The sequence below is a fragment of the Etheostoma spectabile genome, chromosome 8 (genome assembly GCF_008692095.1).
Source record: "Etheostoma spectabile isolate EspeVRDwgs_2016 chromosome 8, UIUC_Espe_1.0, whole genome shotgun sequence".
NCBI classification, from domain to species: domain Eukaryota; kingdom Metazoa; phylum Chordata; class Actinopteri; order Perciformes; family Percidae; genus Etheostoma; species Etheostoma spectabile.
In genome coordinates, this window is record NC_045740.1 from 17890231 (window position 1) to 17901511 (window position 11281).

Consider the following 11281-nt stretch of genomic DNA (forward strand, 5'->3'; position numbering starts at 1 on the left):
GTGGAACAGAGCGGGATGGAGACTCAGTGAAGCTGCCTCCTCACAGTAACAGGGTCGCAGAGCAACACAAGCCACAAGCATGCGAGGTTGATTGGAGCCGGAAACGCTCTGAGCGAAGCCGCTAACTACACATGCACGCGCGCGCACGCACACACACACACACACACAGACACACACACGCAGACACACACACGCAGTCCACGATCGGCCAGCTAGAAGCTCTCGCATGGCTGTGTGAACACAAATCACAAGCTACTGCACGCACGATGGCAGACGGGGCTGATGGGTGATGAGACACAGAGAGGGACCAGCACTCACTCACTCACCAGGGCGGGGTAGGAGGGGTATCCACTACATTTAGCCCAAACTAGTTTAAGAGGCTCCAGAACAAATGGACAAGCAGCCGAGGGCTTCCACACCTCTACAGGAACAACGATAAGGGAGTTACCAAGTATTCAACTCAACAGAGCACAACCAGTCGACACACACACACACACACACACACACACACACAAATGTTGTTGTTTTTTTTTTTTTTAAAGATGACCTTTGTTTTAAGTTACAAAAAGAAAAATTTAAATAGCAATTGAGATTCCCGATGAGTCGTGTATGGCGTTTTCCCATTACATGGTACCTGCTCCACTCTATTCCCCTTTATGGTTTTCCATTACAAAAAAAGTCCCTTGTAAAATAAATCTGCCGTTTTTGCATGAAAAAAGGACGTTTACTCGAATATCAGATATATAGCAGATTACTTTCCTGTTGATCGTCTCATCCATTATTTGACTAATGGTTTCAGAAAGAAGCTCCTCTGTGCAGCGGTGAGTTTTTTTTTTGGAGTTCCAACAAATTCATCAGTGAGCCGTCTTCTCTCTCGTGGATCACGCGGCGTCAATTTCAGGACTCAAACCTCCCAGTTAAACTTTTATTCATATCATAAAATTTGAGTTTATCGACTTAACAGTTGAATCGGGACCTTTTTAGCATTTGAACTGAGCTTGTGTCAGATTTAGGTGCTTTTAAACAGCTTTGCACATGTTCTGCTATGTATTTTGTGTTTTAATGTTCCACCTGGTGGCCATTTCATCTGATGATATCACCCGTTTATTATCAGTCGATCTCAATAAGAACAACAGAGTTTCACACGTTAAAGCAAAGGTAATCGGCACAGCAGCTAAAAGACAAATGGATTGGAAAGTGTTTGAGTGACGTGAGCTAATGGTTCACAGAACCCACAGAAAATAACGAGCGTCCCTTTCACTTCCTCCTTGTCAATCAAAGGCTTCCTGTTTCTGGACTCTTTGCACATTTTCCACTTCCTTTACGGCTAAACAACCCCGCGTCTTTTTGAGTCTCTGCTGACGCCCCTAGAATTCAGTTTGTGAGTCAGTGGCATTTGGTAAAATCCCATTTTTAAGACTTTGAATGAAGAATCTACTTCACTGCTTTTTGGGTCACACAGGTGGAACAGCAAACAGAAACGAAAAGTTGATATAAGGAAGAAATAAACAAAGGTTGTTGTTTTTTTTTAAATAGGTTTAGTAAACTGGCAGACAGACAGAGTCGACCAATCAAAGCGTGCCATGCAGTTTCATGCACATTCATCAGATGACACTGAGCCGACGCGGCTCTGCTCACCTGGGGAGATCTTTGCAGCTCTGGGGAACTCTCCGTTCTCGATGCAGGCCATCAGAGCGCCTCGGTCGTCCACGGTGCTGCGGCGAGCCGCCGGCGACCGCCCTTTCCCGCCTTTAGACACGATGACGGTGCTGGAAGAGACCGGAGGAAAATGCTCTTTTAAAATCCGTCAGAGGACGAAGTTTAGACTGAATGAAGACGAGGGTGGATTAGGTCTCTGCAGCAATCTTCGGCAAATTTGCAGATTATCTGTTTTTTTTTTAATTAAAAAGTGTTTTGGCTCCGCTTCAGCTCTGTAAGCAGTCTGTAACACTAACACTTGCTAACTGTTAGCATGTTTAGACATCAGGAAGCTATTTTTATTGACTGTGTTATGTTCAGAGTTTCAGTCTGACCCCCCCCCTCAAACAATGACAAACTTATGTAATTATGATATATATAGATAGAAGCGTGAGGTAAAGCTGTTTTTAACACATACAGCCAATTCGCTTCTCGTTCCTCCCCTTAAAAGTTAAATTTATATTAACTTACGGGCCGGCTACGTTGCAGCTGTAACATGTGCAGAGTGGACGTTTTTATTTATTCAGCAACACCACCCTGTTATCGGTTTCATTGACCACTACTAATCTGCATCGGCCCTGAAAAACCAGTATCGGCCTTTCTCTAGAATGGTTTGTTGGTATAGTATATGTCTGCCCCTGAACTCACCTCGCGCTGCAGAGGACGCTTCCGCTGGAAGAGATGCTGGACTCGGACGCACAGCGGCGGCGAGGCTCCAGCAGGCGAGGAGACGGCGAGATCTCCTCCTCCTCCTCCACCACGAAACCGTTTGCTATTCCTGAAGGAAACAGGAAACGTGTCACAGAATGTCAGTAGAACAGGGTTATGGGTTATCTATCTATCTATCTATCTATAGGTACTCAAATGTTAAAGAAATAATTTTTAATGATCTAAGTTCATTTTTTGTCACTAGGGGGGGATTTATTTATTTATTTATTTTTGTTGCTGTAACACAAACAACCACCGAGTCTTTACCTGTACCGAGGCGCTTTATCGGCGACTCCTCGTCCTCCTCGCCGTCGTTGGCGCTGCTGCTGCGTGTCCGTTTCTTCGGCAGGAGGAGCGTCTCCAGTCGAGGGATCACCACTGACAGGAAGGTTTTGGTGCCCAGGGGCGGCGGCGGCGACACGCCGGACGCCTCCGGGGTCTTGGGTGGCTTCTGGGGGCTGGCGCTCTTGGACTTGCGGAAGAGAACGTTGTTCCGTCGATTGCAGGCGCCCGAGGCTTCGGTGCGGACGTGGCCGTTGGGGAGCAGCGGGTCCGGCATGTGCCCGTTGGTGGCGGGCGCTGAGGTAGATGTGTCGGTGTCGCCGCCGCCGAGCACAGGAGCGTGGTCCGGGCCGGGTTTGGCGACCTGTAGAGGCGGCGACGGCGGCTCTGAGGCACCGAGCTGCGACAGTGAGGTTAGCAGCTCTAACGTCGGCGGAGGTAAAGGCTTCTCCTCCTCCGGTGGCGTGCAGGGCTCCGCCTGGGGTTCGGGTAGTGGTTTCTGCTCAGACTTGGCGGGAGGCGAGCTAGGCTCCGTGGGGGCGGGGGGCGGCGTCCGGTGGGACTTCTTCAGGCTCATTTCGCTGCGGACCTCCATGATGGTCTTTTTGAGCAGTTTGAGCCTCTTGCTGCGGGACGGGCTGTGCTTCATGGCCGTGCTCAGGTCCAGCTTCTCCAGCAGCGCCTTGAGCTGATCCTCCAGGGGGGTCAGCCGGCGGTAGGCGGGGGTCAGCAGCCGGTCCACTGAGAGACAGACGGTGACATCATCAGTCATTACAACACTGCAGCACTACTACAGCTGAGCTGGCTCCAAAATTATTAGTTGGAAGTGCTTTACTTGGGTACAGTGGGAGGAAGCGGAGACACGTTGCCCATCTTTATATAAAGTCTATGCAATAATCAGGTTAAATACAGGACTACAAATATGGTTGGGGGGGGGGGGACTACAACAGGCCTCAGTATTATGCCGCGTTCTACTTGATCTATTATTAACGATCCGACTCGGACCTCTGATATCGGTATTCCTGCTCCTACACAAGGGTTGTCAGAGTTTGGAAATCCGAGAAAAGGGGGCGTGTTGCTAGGCAACGTCTGACTTTCTAGTCGGAACGCCGACATCGGATAAATAATAGAACGCAGCATTAGAGTTGCACGATATTGCGAAGACGTGATATTGCGATAAAGCGCCCACATTATGTTCATTTTCAGGTTCATAATTGTATTTTGAGGTTGTACCAGAATACATTTACATGGTTTCATTTTTCAAGAAACCATATTTTTGTTGTACATGTTGCACATGGCTGCTTGCTAGAGCTAGCATGCTACGTTAGCCACCTCGTCTCGGCTAGTCACGCGCTGTACCGCCATGCGGCGCATGTTGCATAGTGCATTAGCTTGAGCAACATCTGTTGGCTTAAAGCCAAAGTTCATTTTGGCTACCAGCATTTCTTCTTTCATCGCCATCATTTCGCCGTCTCCCTGAGCCACTCGTGTTCTTACTTTTCTGTCCCTTCTTTCCTTTCGCTCCAGACACTTGCTTCGCCGGCCACACTCTCTTTCTGTCCTTTCGCTGCTCTCGCTGTCTCTATCTCCGGCTCTACTCACGCTGTGGCAGGGTGCACCATGACAGGGCACTGGCCAATGAAATATGCCGGCTCTAAATGGATCACAACACAGCCACTGGCGCATCTCTCCACAAAATAAATGAGTTATTGCATACTTTTCGGTACATTTTTAGATAGTGGTATTGCACAATATGGAGTCAATATATTGTGCACCCTAACTCTATGTAGAGGCTCTTAGCTTGGCGTTTTATACTACTTTCATTCTCCATTGATTATTCCACATGTCGTTTGTTCAATGAAATATATTACAAAATAATAACAAGGAGCCCAAACAAGTTGGCGCGATTGCTTTCAAACTGTTTCTGATCAGCAGTCGAGAAAAATAAAGAGATTCAGTTTGACACGCTGGACAACTTATTAATCAAATCTGTGCAGTTGAGATTTTAATAGAACAGTTTGGATTTGATTGTCGACACCGTCAACAGCTTTTTCGGTTTCTTAATGATCACTCGACTTACCGTCCTCCCAGGTGAAGGGGGGTGGCGTCTCCAGTTTTGGGGCTTCGGGCAGATGCAGCCCGCTGGGGAAGTCGAAGCCGATTCGCTCGGCCTCTCTGCGGGCCCGGCGCAGGATGGCCCCCCCGTGGTCCTGCATCCGCTGGGCGGCCTTGTAGAAGAACGTTTCCTTGGCGTTGTACTTCATGCAGTTGAAGATGATGAGGTCGAAGTCGGCCTCAAACTCCTCCAGGCTCCGGTACTCGTGGGCGTCGATGCGTTTCCTCATGGTGGAGAAGTCCATGGGGTTCTTGATGTGGTCCAGGTAGTCAGCAACCTGCCGGAGACGGAGCGGACATCGTTTCTCATTTAGAATTAAACGGCATAACGTGATGGGTCAAGCGGTCGTTAGCTAGCATTGTCAACACTTCCTTTGGTTGTTTCACAATAAAAGGCCTACCCCTGCCCTCACATTAAAACACAGGCAGCAAGTGATGTGTTAGGATCCACAGAAGCTTCATCTTTAAGCAGAAAATAACAGCTACCAACTAGGTCTGCACAATCCCAATTCTATCAATCGCAATAGGGACTAGTGCAAAATCCAAATGGCAAGGGGGTGCAGTACTGTTAAAGACAAAATATGTGTCAAACCATAGTGAATTAAGCATTGGTGCTGCAGAGACGTCCCAGCCAACAAATTGTGTCCTACAGACTAGATCCTCGCAACTACAATAAAAAAAAATATATCACTAATCTTTAATTTTAAATGACAATGATGATACAAAAAGAATCATTGTCTCCAATATTGCAGTATTTGTCAAAATAATCGCAATTTGATATTTTCCTTATGTCATGTAGCCCGAGTAGCGACTTGTGGTTTTAGTAGCCGATGAGTAACAGGTAAAAAACCTTGTTGATGATGCACATTGAAAACTTTTCCTGGACATTTTGGTCTATTTAGTTACTGTCCCAGACTTGAATGTAGATGACATTATATCCCAGTTTCTATGCTCCTCATATCTGGAATAAACTCCCAGAAACCTGCAGATCTGCTGCTACTCTCAGTTCTTTTAAATCAAGGCTGAAGACCTTTCTTTTTGATGCTGCCTTTCTTTAAATGACTGCTCATTTCTTTAAATTTCTTCTGCTGCACTGTAACTTTTATTCTTGTGTTTTATTGGTTTTTAATGCTTATGATTTTTAACTGTTTGTACTTGTGTTTTATCTGTTTAACTGATTTTGTGTAAAGCACTTTGAATTGCCCTGTTGCTGAAATGTGCTCTACAAATAAAGCTGCCTGAACCACAGCATGCAACAGTGTAATGGATGGACAGTAAAGCAGATTGTTAATAAATGGTGGCGGACCTCCTTGATGTTGACGGGCTGAGCGAAGATGCTGTACTGGTCCTTCTCCTGCAGCTGGCTGAGCACGGCTCTCAGCAGGATGTTGAAGGGGGTCAGCTGGACCTCCAGCGCCGACTGCTGCAGCTTCATCTGACGGGAGGACACACACACACACACAGACAGACACAGACAGACACAGACAGACACACACACACACACACACACACACACACACACACACACACACAGAGTCAAACCGTGTCCCTTTCTCTGCGGGAGGGTCCCTGAGGTCAGTGTTGATTAAATATTAATTCATCAGAATCATTTATAATATCAAATGATTCTGATAAGTGAATATTAAAAAAATAAAAATGGACTGTCAAGCATGTAATAAGTGTTGCCGTTGCATAGATTGTCCACCAGACATCTTCTATACGTCCCTGTTGGCAACACGGATTTATGTTCAAAGGATTTTTAGTTTCACAACTTAAGCTTGTATTTTTATACATTTTATTTATCAGACCTTTAATATATTTTGATGTTCCTCTGTTCTGACAATAAAACCAATTATGATCATATTTTAATGAGAACTACATTATATTATGTATACTACTACATAAATAACTACAAATATCTAATGTTAAGGAAATCTGTTTGTTTTATAACGTGTTTCTGTATTTAAAAAAAAAAAATATATATATATATATATATATATATATGGGCCGATATATCGGCATATAGGATTTTTAAATAACCAAATATTTGTTTCAGTATCCTTTATTGGCTGTAGCGTTAATCGTACAAACAGTCCAAAACAGCGAGTACACTGGGGGGTTTGAGGTTGAAATTTGTGAGCAAAAGGCTCACTTCCCATTCAGTCCGAACACACCCAACCTATCAGCAGGGCCACACAACATCTGTTAGTAAACAAGAAAGGTAGAAAACATTTTGCTTTGTTGAACACATGTCCACCCTAAGCAGAAATAAAACAATTCTGCAGATGTTCATTCTGGATCAGTGCTAGGTACTTCTGCAGCAAAACCCAGCAGGTTCCATTTAGGTTTGTGAAATCAAGGCGGTTTTAGTGAAACTGACAGCCAATGTGCAACGATGGATAAATTACAGGGTTCCCCTGCCATTATAAGTCTTAGGTGCAGCACCTAAGCTGAATGAATGCAAAAAGCGCCAAAAACAGTGAAAAAAGAATCAATCTAATGAAGACTTTGCTCAGATCTAATGATTGTAGTGTGACTTATTTAGAAAGTTTTGTCTTTAAGTTATGTATTACCCAAGTCTTTCACCAACCTAGGGAAAACATTGAATAACATTACTTATTTAAGCTGATAAAGTGTGAACAACATACCTTTACTAAAAGAAATGTCTCATAGATGCAGGCAGGTGGTTTGAAATTAAAAACACATCCAGACAGGAAACCCTTCCATTGTTATCGGCGGGTACTTTGATTTCAAATGAAAGCTTTGAGCGGGAGAAACGGGGAAGCGGTACGGTAAATGATGAAGTGGCTCTACCTCCTCTCTCTTCAGCTTCTCTCTCTTCCTGATGAGCTCCAGCAGCAGGCGTGCTCGCTCCAGGTCGTGGCGGAGGCGGTGCCACTCTTTCAGCTGCTCCTTTAGCGCCTTGTTCGACTCGGCACGGTCCTGCGGAGAACACAAACTTCAAGTCAGTAAATTGGGCCAATAAAGGATATGATGGGGGGGGGGGGGGGGGGGGGGGGGGGGGGGCACTCATGCAGCTACAGTTCATTGGAAAATAGCATAGTGGACGCTGAGTTTGATGAATGTACAGTTTATCAGACCCCAGATGAGACAAGAAGCTAACATTAGCGAACGCTACGTTCCCTCTGCCCCCCCGCTGCAGGAGACGCTGTATTCCTCCGACACGCTGTATTAACGTTAGCTACTGTTTTAAACCTGTTTTCCAGGTTAGTGGGGGGTGCGTTCTGCTCAAAACCTCCATGAAAAAACGGAGCTAGTAATGTTCACTCAGTGTTTTTGTTGTTGTTGTTAAACCGTGTGTAAAATGAGCGGTGACGTTAAATCACCGGTTTCAGGTTACGGTGCCGTCTATTTGCTGGATTGGTTCAAGGTAACGGCGGTAGCTAACATTCGCAGATAAGCCCGTTGACAGCGACGTTGTTATTCATATTTTTCCGTACAATGTTTCTGACCCTAGTTGAGGTCATAGTGACGGATAGTGTGACGTGAGATGCTAAAAATACACTACACACTGTTTTCAGGTAATGTTAATATGACGTTCAACACGCGATGGGTATTCTTTTTTTGGAAAACAATTAGTTTTGAGAAATGTCTGATGTGTATAATTCAACTTGCTTTTGCTAATAAAGGAAAAGAAACACAACGCACCGTGAAAGAATCGAACCAGGACAAAGACATATCGTCCCAGTCCAACTAAAAGACATTGTAAAAGATAATGTTCCACAGAGTGTCGGCAGCACTGACCATTGGCTTGACTTTGGGAGGATGGGGGTTGGCCTGCAGCCGGCGGATCAGCGGCACACTGTTCCTCGATTGCCTCTTCTGCACCCAGTAGCTCAGCACCCGCTCCACAAACACACGCTTCCTCTGAACCGCCACCTGGTTCAGGATGGTGTCAAAACTGACCCGCAGGGGGAAAAAAAGAGGAGATAATAATCAATAAATACTCATCATTTCCTGTATTCCATAACCTGAGCAGAAACACAACCTCCCATCTAACAAGCTTTACATGTTTGTTCTGTGTCTTTATATCTGTAATAGGTTGTAATCAGGATTATGACCCGTCACCATGATAGATATTAACTTGGCAAGTAATTGTTATTAAAAAAAAAGCTTGTTCTGATTAATAGTGGTAATAACAATAACTAATTTTGTGTTAACCATACAGTATATCAATTTTCCAGGTTTGCATTGTATTGTCATAAATTGCTTCTTTGATTTTCTGTGTATATTTTAGCGGTTTTTGACACAACTGTCTTGATTTCTCCTCTTATTTCTTTCCAGTGGCTAGAGCTGACAGAGGGGGTTGCAGTTCATTTCACATTCACAACATAAACACATATGGACCTAACATATAATAATTGACTCCTAAAACTTGACAGTGCGGGAGTTCATTGGTAACCTATTCTTTTAAAATCAGGAGTGAGGAGGAGCGTGTATTCAGTTGAAGTTAAAATTGATTATTAATTCATGCGAGAGCTGCATTCTGGGAGTCTTGTTTGCCGCTTACCTTGAGGCAGTGATACTTGGCCCAGAGTTGTTGGGGGTCTCAGGTTCTGGTTCTGGTTCAGACTCCCTTCTTTTACTCTTCTTCTTATGCCAGCCCTTGGCCCGGGACTTCCCCCTCTTGTCGGCCCTCTTGAGGCAGGCGCCGTTCTTCGGGTGCGGCTCCTCGTAGATGTTGAGCTGCCGGCAGTCGCAGCCGTCGGGCGTGTGGCTGCAGCAGTACGCCGTCTTTTTCACAGAGAAGGTGGCGCCGCCAGACGGCGTCACTTCTTTGACGGGCTCCATCTTCATGTAGAGGCCGGCCTTCTGGGCGCAGCTGACGTGGAAGGCGGTGTAACAGTTGATCTTGTCGCACTGAATGCACGCGCCGGTGCCCTTCTCCTTGCACAGGTAGCATGTGAGCTTCCAGCGCGCCGGCGGGATGTTACTGACGCCATCGATGGGCTCGATGAAAACCGTGTCGGAGAAGCCCACCTCGGGCACCCACAGAGCGCACACCACGTGGCCCCAGCGGTCGTCGTCGGTCTTCTTCAGGGCGCCGCCCCGGTTGGGGCAGAAGACGCAGTCGGCGGGCCGCGACGGACACTGCAGGCAGTGGCGGCACAGCCACTGGCCCTCGGGGACGTACGGCACGCCGTAGCACTCCTGGTGCACGGCGATGTTGCAGGAGTCGCAAAAGAGGATGACGTTGCTGTCGGCGCCGTCGCCGTCCATGCAGATGCAGCAGACGGCGTCCTCGTCCACCAGCGACTGCAGGTCGCTCCGGCCCTGCGTGGCCGCGTGCGACTCCTTCTCGAAGCGGTCCATGAGGAACTCGAAGAGGTTGTATGACACCTGGCTGACGCCCTCGCTCTTCCTCTTGTCGTTGATGAGCTCCAGCCAGGCGTAGTCCTCCTCGTCCATGTCGTACTCCACCTCGTCGTCGAGCTCCTCCTCCGTCCGCTCCGTGTATTTGAAGTACGCCGCCGGCCGCCTCGGCACCACCGGCAGGTTGTATTCGACCGTTCTGACCTTTGGCTCCAACAGGCCGCCGGTGCCGCCGTGCGTCGCGGTGCCGCCGCCGCCGGCGTGCGAGGCCACGAGCGCCGCGTTCTTCTTCTGCTGGTTGTTTTTGAGGCGCACCGAGCGCACCAGGACCTGCTGGGACTTCTCGTTGTTTTCCTTGTTGCTGTTGCACTCCATGATCTCCTGCGCCGTGGGGTCGTCGTCGCTGATGACATCCAGCTTGTCGTAGATGCTGAGCCGGTGCACGCGGCCGTCCACCTCCAGCTCCACGATCCGCTGAGCCTGGGCGTAGGTCAGCGTCTCCCGGTTGGCCGACGGCTTGATGGGAGACGAGTCCCTCTTCAGCACCGCAGGTCTGTGATGTCGACTCTTCTTCTTCATTCTGAAGCCGTAAAGACCCTGAACACCAGACAAATTAGAACGTTGTCAGTGACTCGCTATCTAGTTTAATTAGAGTTGTTCACCACCAATGACTACTGCGCAGCGTCTAGTTTCAAAATTACAAGTTGGCGGTGGCCTCACTTTTTGGTACAATGAGAGGACGGGGAGACGCGTCGTCTTGATGTACAGTCTATGGATTACAACATTAATGTGATCCAAAATTGGGAAGCGATTAACACTAGGGGTGGGAATCACCAGACGCTTCCCGATACGATATCATCACAATACTTATGCCACAATATTATTGTGATTTTAAACATATTGCAATATTCTGCGATATATTGCAATTTATGACCTTTTTTCAACTTCTAATTTTTCCCAATTTCAAATGATGTCCTCAAAAGGAAAATGTCAACATCTGTATAATCAGAAAAGAAACATTTCTCTGTTTGTTTATCTCACTTTGATTGTTTTGCTCCAAATGGGATTGACGAGCAGACAAACTGGCCAACACATCCAGTATATAATAAAAGATGGATACTTGGCGCCTGTGTATCGATACAGT

General features: G+C 46.9%; 1 protein-coding gene across 3 annotated transcripts in view; it reads right to left on the reverse strand.

Moving 5' to 3' along the window:
* LOC116693712 (bromodomain-containing protein 1) overlaps nt 1–11281 on the reverse strand; it is a gene marked incomplete at its 3' end in the record, with an annotated part of 18285 nt that overhangs the window by 2785 nt on the left and 4219 nt on the right. Inside the window, 9 exon segments of one of the 3 annotated variants that reach the window (XM_032522894.1) lie at nt 327–421; nt 1639–1769; nt 2347–2476; nt 2674–3429; nt 4769–5081; nt 6110–6238; nt 7618–7746; nt 8569–8725; nt 9335–10734. In XM_032522894.1, coding sequence (XP_032378785.1) covers nt 327–421; nt 1639–1769; nt 2347–2476; nt 2674–3429; nt 4769–5081; nt 6110–6238; nt 7618–7746; nt 8569–8725; nt 9335–10716 — 3222 coding nt within the window. 3 annotated transcript variants of the gene reach the window in all.